Raw genomic sequence first — 18,585 nt, 5'->3', positions numbered from 1 at the left:
AAATTCACTCTAAAAACTTGATCTGGCTAAAGCAGAAATACCTTTCAGGAAGTAATAAAAGCCTTTATTCACCTTAATCATTTTGTCACTGTTCATCCTGCATTTTCACTCACCTTGCTGAATTTTGGTTAGCCATTTAGAGCACAGTCTATGGTAACACACTGATAGTAAGCAGATCTCTAAATTAATCTTCAACTTCTTGCCTGAAGTGCGTTACATAGATTCTAAATGTTTCCGTGAATCAAATAGTACATGTAATCCCTGGCTTCACTAAACCACCTAATGCATTATACCTCAGTTAATAACATGTTTTTGTAAAACTTGCTTCACTCACAGGAAAGCATGCATACAGTACACATGGCACAGATTATCTAACCTGACTCTCATAGCTACCAGACCTAAGAATATTCAACATTTTAGCTAGCCATGTCAGTGCTGGTCCAAGAGAAATCCGTTTTCTTGTAATAATCTACTGTTTGGATATTTTGTCCAGTCCATATTTAACTTACTTGGCATTCAAACTTACTAGTCACCTGCCTGACTTTTTTCAAGAAGAATAGCGCTTTTGAAAGCGCTTTCGAAGGAACCCCATTTACATGGCTATTTTGCATTTCAAAAGCAGTACTTTGGATGAGGCAAGTGGCAGCCATTATGCAAATAGGGTGCTGAACATTTATATCAGCACCTCATTAGCATTTTCAATCTGCTGCATTTACATGCCCCTTCCGAAAGGGAGGGACAGTGTAGATGCAGCCAGAGACTGTAATGAAGGTTTTATAATTATAAAACTAATTTCAATTTCCATAACTGCTAAAATTTCCTCCATCATTTAAACTAAGTTTCAATTATTGATTTATAAATGTGCCTATTTAAAATAGGAGAAAAAATACTTTACAGACAGCATACATTTAGAGACATTTTTTTTTTGCATAGATACAATATCCAAAGGTGGAAGCAAGTTACACTATGGAAGCGTTACTAAATGAAAGGCATTATTTAATTTTTGGTGTGTTTAAAAGCTAATTTTATTCGGTGAATGTTTAAGTCAAAAGAGTGAGTTAAGAGTGTTCAGTATTTATATAAGACCCTAAATTGAACTTCATTATGCAAGTTTTGTCCGGTCTTGTCTCAAGGGTATTTTAAAAACTCTACTACATATGAAGTAACTACACTCGTTTATTTTAATGGAATATTAAAGGAACAGCTATCAACGCGTACTTCAGGAAAAGAGCAGGCAGTTTCATTTTTTCAAAGAGAGGGGAGGGAAAGTAAGAGGGCATAGATCAGTGGTTCCCAAACTTTTCAGCATCAGGTCTCTCTTTTGATTTTTGAGAAACCCTCATGCCCCCCACTTCTTCACCATCATCCAACCCCACTTTAACAAAAAAATTAAATTTGTAATGTGAAATAAACACAAAAGCCTGATATAAAAAAATGTTATTTAAAATTAAAAATAAACACAAATACTCTTTCTTGGCCCCTTGTGGTTGCCTGGTGCAGCCCCAGCTAGCCAGCTGCCTGCGCCCATGCCAGCCTCCAGAGCTGCCCGTGCCAGCCGCCCGCCCACCAGAGACCTGTGCTGCCAGAGCTGCCCTCCTGAGCCCCATGCCACTGGTGCCAGCCACCCACTCGCCCACCAGCTGCTGGGGCCAGCTGTTCACCTGCCCACTGGCTGCTCGAGCCCCGCGCTGCTGGGACCAGCCAGCCACCCACCCCAGCTGCGGGCCAGCTGCCCAAGCTGCCTGCCTAAGCCCCATGCTGCCAGGGGCCAGCCACCTGCCCACCAGCCTGAGCCACCCAAAGCCCCATGTCGCTGGGACCAGCCACCCAAGCCCAGCTCTGCAGGGGCCAACTGCCTGAGCCCCATGCGTCCTGCAAGCTGGCTGGCCGCCCGAGCCGTGCAAGCCCTGCGAGCCATCCACCCGAGACCCTCCACTGTCCTCCCACAAAGCCAGGCACCTGCAGTCCCCCATCTAACCCCATCCTCCTTCCCACCGCCAATCCACACCCACTCTCATTTGCAGAAGGCAGCCAACTCCACGTGGGTATTTTCCAGCTGCCTGCTTTTTATAGGAGCTGTGTTGGGTCACCCACATAAAAGGGCAGGGGCTGAGAGTTGGAAGCAAAAGTCAGATCCTTCTCTGGGTGGTGGGAATGATGGGGGGACTGAGTCACCTTGCATCCCCCTTGGAATTTCTTCCCACACCCCCCGGGGGGGCACGTCCGCCAGTTTGGGAAACCATGGTGTAGATTAATGCTGTGCATCCCCATCTTTACACTGCTATTTTCAAATCATTTTAGAGTAATTTCAAAAACAAATTTCTTCAAACACGGTAGAGAAAACATTGGTTCATATGTCTGTATCTCTGAAAGTTGAAATCACTAATTCACAAGTTAGCTAAGACAAAAAAGCCCACCATTTTAATGTCCATTTATCAAATAAGACATTGTGATAACTTAACATACCCTTTTAAGTTGAGCCAGCCACGAAGTTTTAAGGGAAAAAGATAAAATGAGTCCACCAAAGCTATTAAGAATTTGGAAAAGAAAACATTTTGTTGCCACCTTAACTTCAGTGATACAATTATCTTAACTTCAGCTTTGTGCACAACAGTGTACAATCTTAGATGTAGTCTTTAAAATAAGTTATGATACTGAGAGCAGACAATGTTGCAATATACTTTAGGAAAAAAGATATTTTTGCTTTTTCTCTGTCTCCTCCCCTTCTTTAGAGGAAGAAAGGGCAACAGGATTTACAGTAAATTTAAGTAACTTATTCCTTAAATGTAGTTAGTCTTTAAATTTGCGGCAACACAGTTAGTTGCTATAGGATCAAGTTTGATATCATAAAGATTATTTCAGAACAAATAGCAAGAGCAGATGATCATCAAAGCACCACAATCCTGTCTGCAAGTCATAAATAAAAAAGGGAAAATAATAAAAAGTAGGAAATTAAAATAAATTAATAAAGAGGTAAAAGTGACAGTACAACAGATGTGTTTCCAAACAGAACATCTGTCAAAGTTTTCTCCTAACTTTTGGCTGCCACTTAAAGTCATTTAATAAACATGCACTCAATGGCAGTGACACAGGATTTTCATTATTAGTATTATTAGTATAAATATTAAGCAAATTAATATTGTGAGAAAACAATTGCTTTGCAGGAATTAAAAAAAACAAACAAAAAAATGAATGCCCATATAAAATCTCTAGTCTCCTGCACAATCTGCAAGGTAATTGGAGTGGACTGGAAATGTACACACTTGACAGAACAGAGTTACTGAACTACTCGTTTTCATAGCTGTGCTACTAAAGCATACGAACCTCCATGACACCTTTCAGCTGGGACTTGTAATAACTAAGGTCTTCTGAAAGGCTGTCTTTTTTCACCTGTAGTTCATTTACTTCTTTTCTTAATGGATGGACTACTTCATAGAATCGAATCTAGAAAGGAAAGCAACAACACTGTCACTTCTCAAATATACAGATACTAAGCAGCCTTGAAATTAGGAAAAAAAACAATGCAGCAAACAAATTTTAACAAAAGAACACTTTATGCCATTAACTTAAAAATCCTGCATTTGTTTTACAGAAAAGTTAATATTTTCTATTAACATATACATTACTTACTACATAATTTTATACATGTACTACTCTATGGACTTGTCTACACTACCTACCTTCTTCAAAAGGAAAATGGAAATGAGACCCAGCGGTGAATAGCAATGAGGTGCTGCACTGCATATGCAGCACCTCATTAGCATAACGGCAGCCGTGCAAATTTAAAAGGCAGACTTCGAATTGCAGATTGACAGAGGAGATGAGGGCAGCTTCAAAATAAGCACCCCACTTTGACATTCCCTTATTCCCACAAAACTAGATCGGAGTAAGGGAATATAGAAATGGGTCACTTATTTCAAACCTGCGCCCATCTTCACGGTCAATCTGCATTACGAAGTCTGCCCTTTGAAATTTGCGCGGCCGCCATTATATTAATGAGGCTGAATAAGCACGTTAGTGCCTCATTACCACGCACCTCCAGTGCATAGAGCAGTTTAGGGAGCTAATGATTCTCAAATATGCTCTTCCTACTTCTAAAAATAATCTTACTGAGTTTAAAAATCACTATTATCCCTTTCCCCACCATACCACTTTTGAACAGAAAATGTTTATTTACGCATCATGCCAGATGAAGCCAATGAGGATCAAAATCATAATCCCCATCAGTCACATGCAACCTCTAACACAGCTAAAAGCACTAATTTGGACATGTACAGATGGGGAAAGAATATCCTTGATTTTGTTCCATGATAAGTGAGAAAGAAAGGAAGAGGAGGGCAATTAGGATTGTGAAATCAGGCACTGATATTTTTATGAAATGTTTCTGAATATGAATATATATAACTCAGATATGGTTTATGCAAATTGAGGCATGACATCTATCACTGGAGAGTTTGTAATCGCCTGAATATGTATATTCCATTTGTGTGTGTACATCATTCTAGTATGTGAAATTAAAAATAGGAAATATAAATTATATATCTAAATGTGCTATTGAAGGCCTCTAGCAGTACTCAAGGATCTCAATGGTCTGGTACTCAAGACAATCATCTGTGATTCCTCATATATTTTTCTTGTAAGTCTGGACTATGGTTGGTCCAACAAAGACATGTGGCCAGGTCACCTGATCCTGGAACCCGCTGTTAATATGGTACTTTTCCTTGGAGGTGTGAAAAGGCGGCAACTGAAGGTAAAGGAGTCTTACCTTGGGCAAAACCTGTTTATATGCAGGGAACCAGATATTAGGAGAGTTGGGAGACACCAAGACACCCCCTATCACCAAGATGACTGCTGAAAACATTTGACACTGAACAGGAGGAAGTACTGAGACCATCATAGGACGTTGCTAGCTTGTGAGAAGAGATCATTACTACTACTATTAGGGTAAGGAGGTGCATATAAACAAGTTTATCAGAATATTAAGGTTAGCTGGTGTGTTTTTTATTTTAGCTGACTAACTTACATCGATCTGTCTCATCACTTGAAACCACATAAATACTTCTTTTTATATTTAAGATCTCTTTAATGATTAAAAACAGTGTAAATAATTGATAAATGGGGCAGAACAGCAGCTGTGCATATCTCTTGTTCATTGATAATGAGGGTGAACTTATAAACCTGCACCATGTAAAATGTCTGTGCAGTATGCAGAGTAACAGGTTTATCTGGGGTTTTGATCTCAGGGGCTGCATCAAGTCCCTGTAACTGAGCCTTCCCAGAGTTGACCTGTTCTCAGTGTCTGATATTCTGTTGCTGTGGGCAGTAACCCCTAACTCTGTGCCTTTGCTGGGGTGGGGGGGCAGAAGACCAGAGCTTCTGCCTCAGCAGAAGGGGGTGGTAGGGTGCCCCCAAGGTCAGACAACCAGGCTCAGTATTATCATCAGCCCATCAGGAGACACTTTCAAAGGGATCTCAGTGATCTCCATCACAAGGATGTTTATTGAAAGAAGCTTCAAAGTAAAATTTTGACTCCCAAGATGTTGGTGCTCAGCTATTTAAATTTTAAAAAAGAAAGCAAAAAGATAAACTCAGTTTCCAAAGAAATAAGAATTCCAATGGTCTCTACTTTAAAATGGCCACTGTCAAGTATTTATAAGTAATTCTCCCAATCATCATGGAGAATTCCTTTTTTCCCCCATCCTCAACTACAAAATTAATTATACCCCGTAATTTGTAGGCTGACAAACACCTGCTTCTATGGTGAAGGGCCCTCCTAGTGATCCTATTATAAAATTTATTTTTGAAGATTTCTAATAGCTGGCTTTAAAAGCCAACTATTAGGGCTTCAACCTAAGTCATCCTGAACCTTCTAAAAAAAGATCAAGAACCATGAAAAGTTGAAATAAACCACAAATCTGTTTATATAGCACACATATGAAAACTGGCTTTCTGTTGGAAATCATAACTAGATAGCTTATGAAATCTACAAATTAATATAGAGAAAGGTGGACTGCAACTATTGATTATGCAATGGCACACCATAGATAAATACACGCAGGCTGGCACCACAACTATTCACCTTCAGCAAACTTTATCCCCCCGCTACATTTTTAATCTTTTCTCTATCACCTTTGAAGTCCTGACTTTTTTTATATTGTTCACTCACATGTACATACATACATTAAAATACAAATCTGTATAAAAATACAATACAAAGAACATTTAAAAATGACAGATGAATAGCTTTTTAAACCAGTCAAATTTGGAATTCTAGCTAAATAGCAAAAAATGAGTGTGGATTAGGACATTCAGACACACCTCTTTTTATTTAAATCCTCCATGTGATACATGGTGTCATTATAGCCATTCTAATGACCTGTTGCAGACTACAGCTGGCCTCCTTGGGCCAGATAAGTCACATTTATGTATTATTCCTTTTATATCATGAATGTAAACAAGGCTAAGTTCTAAAAGGAACTCGGGTAGTTTACTGACACACTGAATCCTAATATGAAATTTAAGAAGCTACTGATGACAAATTCTTGTTCAAATGCCTCCTAATTCCTCAGCTGCCCATACCTGTTTGGGGCCTAGCTTTCTGCAAAGAAAGTTCCCTAGATAGCTATGTTTCTGTTACTAGGCATGCATTCTACATCCTCATTTCAGACGGCTGGCTACTTAAACTCTAGAGCAAGTCACAAATTGTGGGAAGATAAACCAAACAACATCTAACCTGCATGCAGGACTCAATCCAGTGGGCATGCTCAGATATAATCTTACTCTATAACCAACAGGAGGAGGCAGTCCCTCATAATTTTTAGCCTAGTGGTTAGGGTACTCACCCAAGATGTGGGAGACTATTGGTTCAGGCCAGCCTCTGTGGATGATGAAAAGGGACTTGAACAGGAGCTTGCCATTTCTCAGCTGAATGCCCTAACCACTGGGTTATAGAGTATTCTCATGAGGTGCCATCAGTCTTTCCTCTTGAAACTGCTAATCACTGAGGAAGATTGCAAGAATGATTCTTGAATCTAGATGGTAGGAAAGGCACTCATCGGGGAACTGGGAAACTTAGGATCAGTTGCCCTGCTACAATGTTGACTTACTTATTTATACAAAATTGAACAGCTCAACAGGAAACACTGAGGGGACCTCATGTCAGAATATTCTATAGCCCAGTCTTTAAGGCACTCCTATAAGAGGTGGCAGAATGCTGCTCAAGTTCCTTCTCTTCATAAGGCAGGGACTTGAATTAATTGTCTTCCACACCCTGAGTGAGTACTCTAACCATTGGGCTGAAAGTCTGTTTCTTGTCATCCCCAACATAGCAATTTAGGTGCATTTGTACACCATGCCAAATAAATGTTGGGAAGTAAGGGCAGAGACAAGCCAACCTAAAATATAACTCTGAATGTCCAGGCTTCTTTCGGTGTTGGAAAAACTGCAACATGCTCTTAAACTTCACTTAGTCTTTGAAAAAACTGATCCCATATTGTGAGGTGCCAACTTGTTTGTTTCAATTCTTTCTACATTCAATTTGCTCATTTTACATGTAAAAAGATAATTTCTCTAACTGCAATCCTAGAAATTCAAACTGGGATGCCGCAGTCACAACTGAATTTTTTCCTGCTCACACAACAAAAATTCCACATGACAATTTCTACCCTTAGTTTATTCAAGAACCATGCAAACCCACTAAAGACAATGCTATTTCACAGTTGCACATGACAAAACAATTTTGTTGAGGAACAGAAGTACATAGAGATGACAAGAATAGCAAAATGTACATTTTAGCCAATGAAGTAAGTAGCTTAATTCAGAGAATACAGTAGAACCTTGATTTATGCAAGGGTCGTGGTCCCATGCTGCCTCACATGACTGGAATTTCGCGTAAGTCAGGGAGGCATTTTTTTCTCTGGTGGAACCCACATTCTGTTGCCAGGGAAGCAGCAGAAACACTTGGAGCTCCTTTTGCAAGGTAATTCCTAGGGTTGTGGGGAGGGCAGGGTGCAGTTGGTGAGGGGTAAGCCTGGTGGTGGGTTGAGGCCATAGGAGGGGGGCAGGGCAGTTAAGCCTGGGGGTAGGTTAGGGCTGCAAGGGTGGGGGGAGGGCACAGAGGGGTGGAGTTGAGCCAGAGCCACACCTGGGGTGCAGTGAGCTGGAGCTGTGCTCAACTGGTGAGCCGGGCCACGGGGGGTTTGAACTGGGGTGGGGTTGGGGCTGAGTCAGAGTGTGAGCAGCGGGGTATGAAGGTATGACCTGGGGAAGGGAGGCGTTGAGCCAAAGCCACATGCAGGGGTGATAAGCTGGGCTGTGGGGGGTTTGAACCAGGGCAGGGGGTGTTGAGCTGGAGTTGTGCTCGAGTGGTGAGGAGGAGTATGAACTGGGGTGAGGGGTGGGGAGCCACAGCCGCATGTGGGGGGGTTTGAACCAGAGCAAGCGAGGAGGGGGAGGGGTTTGAGCCAGAGTCATGCTTGGGCGATGAGCCAGAGGGGGTATTGAACCGGGATGGTGGAGGACTGAGCCAGAGCTGCACATGAGGGGTGGTGAGCCAGAGCTGGCGCAGGGGTGGGGGTGAGCTGGAGCTGTGCACGGGTGGTGAGCAGGGCTGGGAGGGTACTAAACTAGAGCCACATGGGGTTGGTGAGCCAGGCTGTGGGCAGTTTGAACTTGGGATGGGGTTGAACCAGAGGGGGGTTGAGCCAGGACTTGGGGGAACGGGATTTTGAGTTGCACTTAACTCACGGTAATGCAAGTTAAATGCAACCCAAAAATCGCACATTTTGTGGTTTTACTGTACACACATTATGAGCATACCAAGATAAATTACACACAGATACTTTTTCAGAACAAAAATGTTTAACTAAAGGATTTATATTTTTCCTCTCTGTTCATATTATGTGCCTAGAAGTACACATCTCTTATTCCTTATTGATTACCTATTACCTTTATAAAAACTTAAAAATTTCTATGTAGTGTCATGAACAAACAGGTCTTACCTGAAGGAACTGTAGTAAGGTAAGCATATTATACTAAAGTTCCCAGATATTTTTAGAACTATTTAGGTCTATTTTTTTAGACCCTCGCTTTGCGCAGACTCAACTTATGCGTCTTCCATATCAACATGAGTTGAGTTTAACGGTAGCCTACTTCATTGTACCCTGCTTCTCCACTTACCCCTGAGCTGTCAGCTGGCTCAGGGGCTCCTTAGGAGGCAGCTCCTGACTTGTGGCTACCCGGCATTGCAACGCCAGAGCCGGAGAGGGGCCAGCATGGCTGGAACCATCCGGTGCCAAGCCACACCGCTGCTAGAGCAGTTCCAGGGCCAAGCCTGCCGCAGCTGGGGGGAAGCAGGGGTGCCATGGCTGTTCTACATGGTTGGCGGCTGGAGCAACCCTCCCCTAATCCAGCCCCAAGCCGCCAGCTGGAGCCTCTGCTCCAGTCGCCTGCTTCGCCCAGCCAGAGAAATTCCGAGGATCTCCCCAGCCCCGCCCGCTAATTTATGTGAAATTTGATTTACGTGGCAGTTGCCCAGGACACACCCTCCATGTAAATCAAGGGTTTACTGTATTTGCAAATTACATTTTAAATGTTCATTGCATACTATGTGCTACAGTATCACTGTGGCACCACCTTGTGGAAAAATTATTAACACTAATGAAAACAAAACATTCAACTTAACTAACTAAAACAGTTGTTAAATTTTTTTAAATTGGTGACCTCTTTCTCACAGCAAGCCTCTGAACATGACCTCCCTAATATATTAAAAACTTGGGGGAGGGGAGAGCAGGTAGAAGAGAAAAGTTTTAATCTAAAGGAGGTTGGAAGCTGTCATTCTCCTGGAGCTGATAGCAGATTTGTGACCTTTCAGGTGAGCAAGGTGATTACATCGGAGGGTGGGGGCTGCAGGGAGGTAAGCTATCTATAAAACACCTACACTACACTAGGACACCACGTCGAAGTAGCCTATTTCGAAGTAACATGATCAAAATAGGCTACTTTGAAGCTTATCATCCACACATCCTCCGCAGCTGGTGTCATTGATGTTCAACGTCAAAGTAGCAATGGGAAATGTTGAAAGGAGCCGCCTTGGAAGGGAAAGCAGAGCGTCCACACACACACGAGTGTCCCCTGTCAAAATAAGGGGCCAGGAAAGTCCGCGGATGGGGTCACAGGTGGACTAGCCCTTCCAGGGCAACAGCAAGCCGCTCCTTTAAAGAGCCCCTCCCGGATATACCCAATCTACACAGCATGAGGTCTGCAGAACGCCAGCTACACTCTCAAAGATGCACAGCAGCCATGGACACCCAGCAGCAGCAGCAGCAGCACCTGGAAGCCTTCCAGGTTGTCACCCAGGGAGCAAGTGCCCTGCTAGATGCTGCGCGGGAAGCCACCCAGCAGTTCCTGGCAGGGGGCCCTCCTAGGGGGCCGACAGGGACACCCCTGACCACCGGGCTCCCCTGTTCCTCCCCTGCCGGGTGCTTCGCTGCCTCTGGAGCTACCCCACCAGCTCCAAGTGGTGGGAGCAGCTGGTCATGGGGGAGTGGGATGACAATATGTGGCTGCGGAACTTCCGCATGTTCTGGCAGACCTTCCTGGAGCTCTGCCAGCGGCTCACCCTGCCCCTCCCCACCCCACTGAGGCACCAGGACACATGGATGCAGCACACCCTCCCCGTCGAGAAGAGGGTCACAATAGCTGTCTGGAAGCCAGACACTCCAGACAGCTACCGCTCCGTGGGACATCAGTTTGGAGTGGGAAAGGCCACGGTCGAAGTCATCATCATGGAGGTAAGGAGGCCTGGGCATGCATGCACTGGGGGGTGGAAGGCCATGGAAGGGGGCCTGGGTGTGGGGCTGGGGAGGGAGGTGGGGCCTGGGGCACCCTGCACACCTCATGGGTGCTGGTGTCCCCTCCCCACAGGTGGTCCGTGCGCCCAATGCCATGCTACTCCAGAGTGTTGTCCGACTTGGCGACCTGGATGCAGCCATTGCCAGATTTGCTGCCATGGGGTTCCCGAACTGCTTTGGGGCCCTAGACGGGACCCACATCCCCATCCACGCCCCAGACCACAGAGGGGGAAGATGCATAAACCAGAGAGGCTACCACTCCTCCATGATCCTTCAGGCCATGGTGGACAGCCGAGGCCGCTTCCAGAATGTGTACATGGGATGGCCCAGCTGTACACATGATGCCCACATCTTCCAGAACTTGGGTCTGTACCACTGGCTGAAGGCAGGGACCTATATCCCCCAGAGGGAAATCCCTCTGGGGGACACCACCATGCCACTCTGCCTCATGGTGGACGCAGCCTACCCCCTCCAGCCCTGGCTCATGTGCCTGTACACCAGCCAGCTCACCACCAGCGAGAAGCACTACGACGCCCAACTGAACCACGCCCGCCAGGTAGTGGAGAGAACCTTCAACCACCTGATGGGCCGGTGGCGGTGCCTCCTTGCCTGCCTGGATGTCGGCCTCCAAAACATCCCCCAGGTTGTGAGCACAGGCTGCATGCATTGTCGAGAGCAAGGGGGAGGCCTTCATCCAGGTGTGGGCAGTCAATGCCGGCACAGGCTTCCCCCAGCCAGCTGCCGCATCCAGTTGCTAGGCACACCGCAAGGGGGTATGGGTCCACAAGGCCCAGCAGGCCCATTTTGATAGGGGGACCCCGAGCATCCCCCAGCCATCCCCAACGGGCCTCCTGCACACCGCCCCCACCACCCACACACTATCCCCCCAACAAGCACGTCTCAGGTTCTTTGGAAAATAAAACTTTCAATTATTGAATCCGGTAAAACTGTCTGGTATGTTCACAATAAAAACTGGAACCAATATACAAATGGGGTAACAACTACATACAAATGGGGGGCCAGAGGATGGTTCAGCCATTGGCCCATCAATCTGGGGTGGGGGTAGAGGGGCACAACCCCGGCAGGTACAGGTTGCACCCCCTGCTCCCTTGTCTGTGGTCCCCGGCGCAGCAGGCTGGGGGCCGGGAGGACCAGCGGGTACAGCCAGGATGACTCCACGGGCCAGTCTTCAGCCCCAGCAGGCTCCATTCTTGGGGGGCTGGCAGGCAAAGCAGGGGGAGCTACAGGGGGAGCAGCAGGTGGAGCGGCAGGGAGGGTGGCAAGGGGAGCAACGGGGGGCGAGAGCCAGGCAACGACCTCCCAGAGCGACCCAGCTATGTCCCGGAAGACCCCACCCATGAACTCCTGCCATGCCTCCCAGCGCCAGGTGGACTCCTCCCTGTCGAATCACAGCCTCTCCTCGGCGACCTCCGCCTCCTGCTGGAGAGCCTCCAGGAGCTGGGGGTCCACAGGGGCCATCCCCTGGGTCCGGTGGTGGCATGCCCGTCCTGGTCTCACTGGCGTCCCTGGGCACTGGTGGTGCCTGACCTCTGGTGGGCTCTTGGGCAGCACGGAGGGTGCCTGACTGCCTGATGGTGCAGATGTGGAGAGGGAGGTCGGCGGAAGGCTGTTAGTACTTTAGTACTGTGCCCTGTGCCATGGCCCATGCCCCATGCCCCACCTTGGGTGTCGCTTCTCCATCCGCCTTCGGTGGGTGTGGGGTCCCTGCTGGGTGGCCCCACTGCATGGTCCCCCTGACCCCAGAGTTAGGGCACAGTGCTGTCCATGGGTGTGGGTGCTGACAGGCACTGATGGCCATGCTGCCATCCTGGGACCATGCTGTATGCTGTAGCTGGGCAGTTGCAGGTCAGGGTCCACTGGGGGTGTGTGGGGCCCCTGGTTGTGACTGGTGCTCCCGTGCCATGGCCCAGGAGAGTGTGCCCTGTGGGGTACGTACCTGACCGTCCACTGCCACAGTCGGGGGAAGCCCAGTGGGCGGATGCCCAGCTGGTGCTCTGGGAGGGGTGGTCTACGAGGAGCCCCCACTCCTCGCTGCTGGACCCCTCCTCCGAGGGTTGGCTTCTTGGGCGGGCCCCGAGGTGCAGGGCTGGCCTCTGGACCAGACTCCAGCTCCAAGGCCTGCTGGGACTCCTCAGCTGCAGTGTCCAGTGTGTCCTGGGGGGAAGAGGTGTCCCAGGGGCCCAGGATGGCCCTGAGCTTCCTACAACAGGGGCAAGCAGTGGGGGCAGCCCCAGACCAGCTGGCCAAGTCCCGGGCCCGGGTGTAACCCTGCCACAACTCCTTCACCTTGCTTGTAGACACGATCCACAGTGCGGGCAGGGTGACCCCGGGCAGCCAGGCCCTCAGCCAGTCAGGCGAACGCTTTCACGTTCCACTGCTTGCTCCCCATCACGTGGAGCACCTCCTCTTCACCCCAGAGTCCCAGCAGGTCTCAGATCTCGGACTGTGACCAGGAGGGGCCCCGCCGCTTTTTGGCCCCCCATTTGGCTGCCAGGGGGCCCTGGATCCCTGCGGGAGGGAGTCCTGGGGGCACTCTGGGAGCTGGCAGGATGCTGTGGTGCTGGTCGGACAGGTCAGGGGTCTGTGGAGGGCGTGCACGGCTGCAACGTGTGTGTGTGCTGCCTGCAGGCTCTCAGCTTCCTGCCACAGGAAATCCAGGTGCATGGTGCTTTAAGGGCTGCTGCACACAGTGATCATAGAGCCCACCCTATAGCGGGGCTGGACAGCACGTCTCAACCTCTCAGCTGATTGCCGTCATGGAGGACCCCGCTATTTCAAAGTAGTGGGATGCGGATCATCTACACATACCCTACTTCGACATTCAGCATCCAATTAGGGCACTATTCCCATCTTTGGATAGAAATAGTGATTTCAGCATCTCACCACCTAACATCAATTTCAACATCTAAATAGTGCACAGCGCATGTAGACACGATGCGCTATTTCGACGTTGTGCCGGCTACTTCGAAGCAGTCAGCTAGTGTAGACGCACCCTAAAATTTAAAGTTATGATAGCCTTTAGTTCAAAATCAAGAGAATAAAATTGACTAAAAATTAATTTCTGCTGTAAGCCTAGTATAAAAAAATTAGCCATTTAAGGACAAGACCGTACAAGAACAGCCACATTGCGTCAGACCAATGAACCATTTAGCCCAGTACCCTGAATTCCAATAATGAACAGCTCCAGGTGCTTCCGAAGCAATAAACAGAACAGGCAATCATCAGTAAGCCACCCGCTACCATTTCCAGCTTCTGGCAAAGGCAAGTGACACACAGACCACAGTGTTGCATACCAGCCCACCCTGGTTAATAGCTACTGAGGGATCTATCCCCCAGAAACGTATGTAGTCATTTTTTAACCCTGTGATAGTTTTGCCCTTCTATAGTGGGGTGGCTGCCCTGCTCCATCAAGAACAGGTTAAAGCAGACTGGAGGGAGCCTGCAGAAAGCCTCCACCAATCAGAGGATGGTGTGCAGCACTAGCATTGTTTATAAGGAGCTGCTCCACAGAGAACAATGGGGCCGTGACCAGGGAGAGAGCAGGCCCCTTGGGAGAAGCATCTCGAGCAGAACAGAGCAGTGCTGGGCAGTCTCAGGGCAGCAGACGGAGAGAGACAGACACTGATACCTGCCAGGTCTTGACACAAAGGGCCAAGAAAATGCAAGAGTCACAGGGAAGTGGCTGGGAGCCACAGTAGTGGGTGGGCCTGGATCCCCCTCTTGAACCACATCCAGCCAACACTAAGTGTGGCCTTTATAGACTGTGGCTTACGTGAGTGAGGGACTAGAGTCTGGGACTACAGTTGATGGTGTCAGCTGCATCAAGCAAGGAGTGCTGACACCCCCAGAAGGGGGCAAGACCTGAGTGGTGAGCACTGCCATAGGGCAGCACCCTGAAGAAGACACAACAGTCCAAGGAGCAAGGATGTGTGAGACACCAGCCAGCTGGTGACACATTCCAACACAGTGAGCTAATTCACAGTGGGACCAGCAGGAGTTACTATGGCAGTAAGTCAACCCTGCTATACCTACAATCTCTTGCAGAGCTCCACAGGTCTCACATTTTTATGGATCCAAAGAAAGATCCTTCATCTCTACACTGTTTCAATTCACACAGGGCAGAAGAACTGAAGGGGAAGATGGACCGTTGTTCCAGGAAGTCTATGCATTTGAAAAATCAGCTTCTCACCTTCTTCCTCCCCCTACTACTATCCCTTAAACTTCCTGTTGCCTACCATGCAAGGCAAGCAAATTTCATGCACTTCTCATTCTTAAATATATATCAACAGTTTTTTTTCAATCTAATAGGTATTTAAGATTGGTTTTCAAAAAGGTCCCCCTCCCCAACCCTGTCTTGATTGAGGGAATTTTATTAGGAAAAAGACCAGCAATAGCAATTTCTGTGCAGGGATGGTGGTGGAAGAACAAATCCATGCCATATTCACAAGCATACTAAGGAGTCAGAAAGAGTGCATCAAGGCAGGGATGCAGGCGGCACAGCACAGTCTGCTTCTCTTTGGCCACCAACTTCCACGGGAGTGCTCTGCTCCCTCCCCCAGCCTCTGTCAGCTCAGCAGCGCTGCCCGGTGCGGCACTGTCTCCCTCTGCTGAGAGCTGGCTTCATTTCCTGTCTCACTCGCCCTCCCTCCTGCCCTGACCCCTGCCACCACAGGTGTCTCTGCAGCCTCCCTGGGCTAGGCTGGCTTCTGCTGCCAGTCCTCCTACTCTCTAGGGGCCACTGTCCTCTACGAACGCTTGAATCATTTCCAGTCTCCCAACCTTCCACTGAGACAGCCCCTTTGTTCGGCTTCTGAGACAGTTCCGGCTTTTTTATTTTAGTACAATTATGGGGGGTTTTTTTGTTTTGTTCTTTTGTTTAACTTTGCCTAGGAGAGCTGGAGGGGGGCAGGGAAGTGAGGCAGACTCTTTAAACAGCAGGGAACTGGGTTTTTTTTTGTCCCCCTCCCCCCGAGCTGGCAAATGGATGGGACAGGGGTCTTGAAACAGCAAAATAAAGAGCTCTTCTACATGTAAAGCACTCTCCATTTCATTAAAACTTTTGAAGTATGTTACTGGCTTTATGTCTATATATTCACATTTATATATCAATTAAAGTTGTTACTTCTACATATTTTTGTATATGTGCTAAAAGTTTTTTTTTGTTTTTTTTTTTTAAATATAATCATAAGTGAAATTTCCATTGGTTCAGACTACCTTAGGCAGGGTGAGGGGCCCTGCTAATTGCAGGGACAAAAAGGGGCGCCCAATGCAAAAAGTTTGCTCACCCAACATTAAGGTAATCACTAACCATCACTACAAACAGGTTACTAAACCATCATAATTTATAGTCTGAATAGTAATATAGAACACAAAGTACTCACAGAAACATATTCAGGGATAGAAAGTTCATCTTCAGAAAGAGATTTCAGTTTCTCATAATAATCTTCTGTCAACTCCAAGTCACGCAAGCTGCGACGAATATCTCCAGCCCGTTCCCTTAACTGATGATTTGTTTCTTCTAGCTGTTTTTGTCTCATTAAAATGGTTTCCATTTCCTGTTTCATTAGCTCTTGATGTTTTCTACATAAACATTCCAGAAAATTGATACGCATGATTAAAGCATCTCTGTTCACTAACTAATCAATCCCTGTAATACTTGAGCTAGACAAAATTATCCTAATTTTAGAGAAAAAAAATCTACTACCACCCTCCCCCCCACACACACTTGTTTCTTAACTAGAAATAAGATTGCAAAAAACATACCACCTTTCAAGCACGAAACATAAGAAAGCAAGAAACCCCAGTTAAAGCAACAAATATAATCATTCAGAGACAACTTCTACAATAGATTGCCTTTCATTTCCAATATATTGGCATCATAGCACATTTATCAAGTTTCTTTAAATAAAAAAAAAAATATATATAAAACACTCAGAACTTTTACTCCAATCTCCACAAAAGTCAATATCCTACCAAAAGATTTTTATGGGGTTCACCAAAGCATATCTAAACCATAAAAAGAAATATGTTCTGAAGAAAGAGAAGCATAAATTATTGGTGGGAAAAATTACAATAGTAGACAGAGGTGGATACAAAGAAGTTTTTTCCACCCTAGGTAAGCATCTTAGTCTGTCTTCGGTCTCTAAACTTATTAATTTACGCAGTACACAGCACTTTTTCAGCTGCACAGTAGCCAGAGCACCTGACAAAAGTTAGTGTATGTCTACACTAGGAAATTAGGTCAAATTTGTTAAGGTTCATTTTTAGCACCTGATTTTGTAAAGTTGAGAGTGCACCTCCACACTGGCAAATGAAATCACTAGCATGTCCCCCATAGGGCAGGCAGCTTTTACTTCATCAGCAATACACTGTGAACATCTATCCCATAGTTTCTGCTGCCCCCTTGCATTGTGGGTTAATCTCCCAGTGTCAGAGGGGACAAAAAAGTGACAAGGGTGCTTCTGGATGAGTTTTATCAGCCTCTCATAATGCACTTCCCTCCTCCCTCTCCCCGTAGAAAACCAATAATAAGAGATATTTTTGTCCCATTTCATATCCATTACATGCTATTGCAAGGCTAACATGGAGCCTATCCAGCTTCAAACTGTTGTGGCAAATATTATGAGCACCTCACGCACTGTGATGCAGTACGTGCAGAGCCAAAGCAGCCATCAGAGCTATAAAGACTCTGAGAAGGACATGGACATACAGGAATGCGAAGTGCTGGAGAAGAGGAAAGAGGAGATACTAGCTGCACTCAGTGCTTTGTACACAGTGGAGCACTTGCTCTAGTGGTGTGAAGCAACCTCAAATTGGTGGGCCCACCTTGTTATGTAGGTATAGGATGATCAGCAGTGGCCAAAAAACTTCTGCATGTGTAAAGTCACTTTCAAGGAACTTTGTAAATTTCTTTCTCCTGCACCCAATACCAATATGAGACTTGCAACAACAGTTCAGAAGCGAATAGCAATAGCTCTGTGGAAGCTTGCAACACTAGACAGCTTCTGGTCAGCAGGCAATCAACTTAGAGCGAACAAATCTACAGTGGGGGTAGCTGTCATCCATTTAGTGACTCTAGTAAATGTGCAGAACAAGGTGGATGGTTCTGCTGCAATAGTGTTCCCTAACTGAGGCAGGGTGATAAATGGATCACACATCCCTATCTTGACACCAGTCCACCTTGCCACAAAGTACATACACCACAAGGGATACTTCTCCATAGTGTTGCAGGCATCAGTGGATCACAAAGGATGTTTCACCGACATCAACGTGGGATGGCTGGAAACATGCATGACACACACATCTTTGGGAATGCTGGTCTGTTCAGAAAACTGCAGAATGGAACTTTCTTCCCAGACCAGAAAGTTACCATTGGAGATGTGGAGATGCCAATGGTGATCTTGGGTGATCCAGCTTACCACTTTGCTCCTTTGGCTCACGAAGCCATACACAGGCAGCCTGGATCACAGTAAGGAGCAGTTCAACTACAAGCTGAGCAAATGCAGAATGATAGTAGAATGTGCATTTTGACATTTAAAAGCCAGGTTCAGGAGCCTCCTGACGCTGTTAGACCTCAGCAAAAGCAACATTCCCCTTGTGGTGGTAGCCCCTTGTGTGCATCATAACTTATGTGAGAGCAAGGGGGGAAATGTCATGAGAAACTGGAGGGCCAAAGCAGATCACTTGGTCACTAACCATGAGCAAAGAGACACCA

General features: G+C 46.5%; 1 protein-coding gene across 6 annotated transcripts in view; it reads right to left on the bottom strand.

The window, feature by feature from the left end:
• The window catches only part of PIBF1 (progesterone immunomodulatory binding factor 1), a 225,793-nt gene that overhangs the window by 197,892 nt on the left and 9,316 nt on the right, over positions 1-18,585 (bottom strand). For 5 of the 6 annotated variants that reach the window (XR_012643092.1, XM_074982867.1, XM_074982868.1 and 2 more), the window contains exons 4-5: positions 16,253-16,451; positions 3,325-3,444 (exon numbers count right to left, since the gene is read on the bottom strand). Coding sequence is in view for 5 of the 6 variants with exons in the window: in XM_074982867.1 (XP_074838968.1) it covers positions 3,325-3,444; positions 16,253-16,451 (319 nt within the window). In the remaining variant the exon portion in view is untranslated. Of the gene's footprint in view, positions 1-3,324; positions 3,445-16,252; positions 16,452-17,696; positions 17,836-18,585 lie in introns of those variants that run through there. The other variant, XM_074982869.1, reaches the window with a different exon arrangement.

The sequence above is a fragment of the Carettochelys insculpta genome, chromosome 1 (genome assembly GCF_033958435.1).
Source record: "Carettochelys insculpta isolate YL-2023 chromosome 1, ASM3395843v1, whole genome shotgun sequence".
NCBI lineage: Eukaryota > Metazoa > Chordata > Testudines > Carettochelyidae > Carettochelys > Carettochelys insculpta.
Note: the sequence above shows the minus strand (reverse complement) of the source record. Positions and strands in the feature narration are given on the sequence as shown.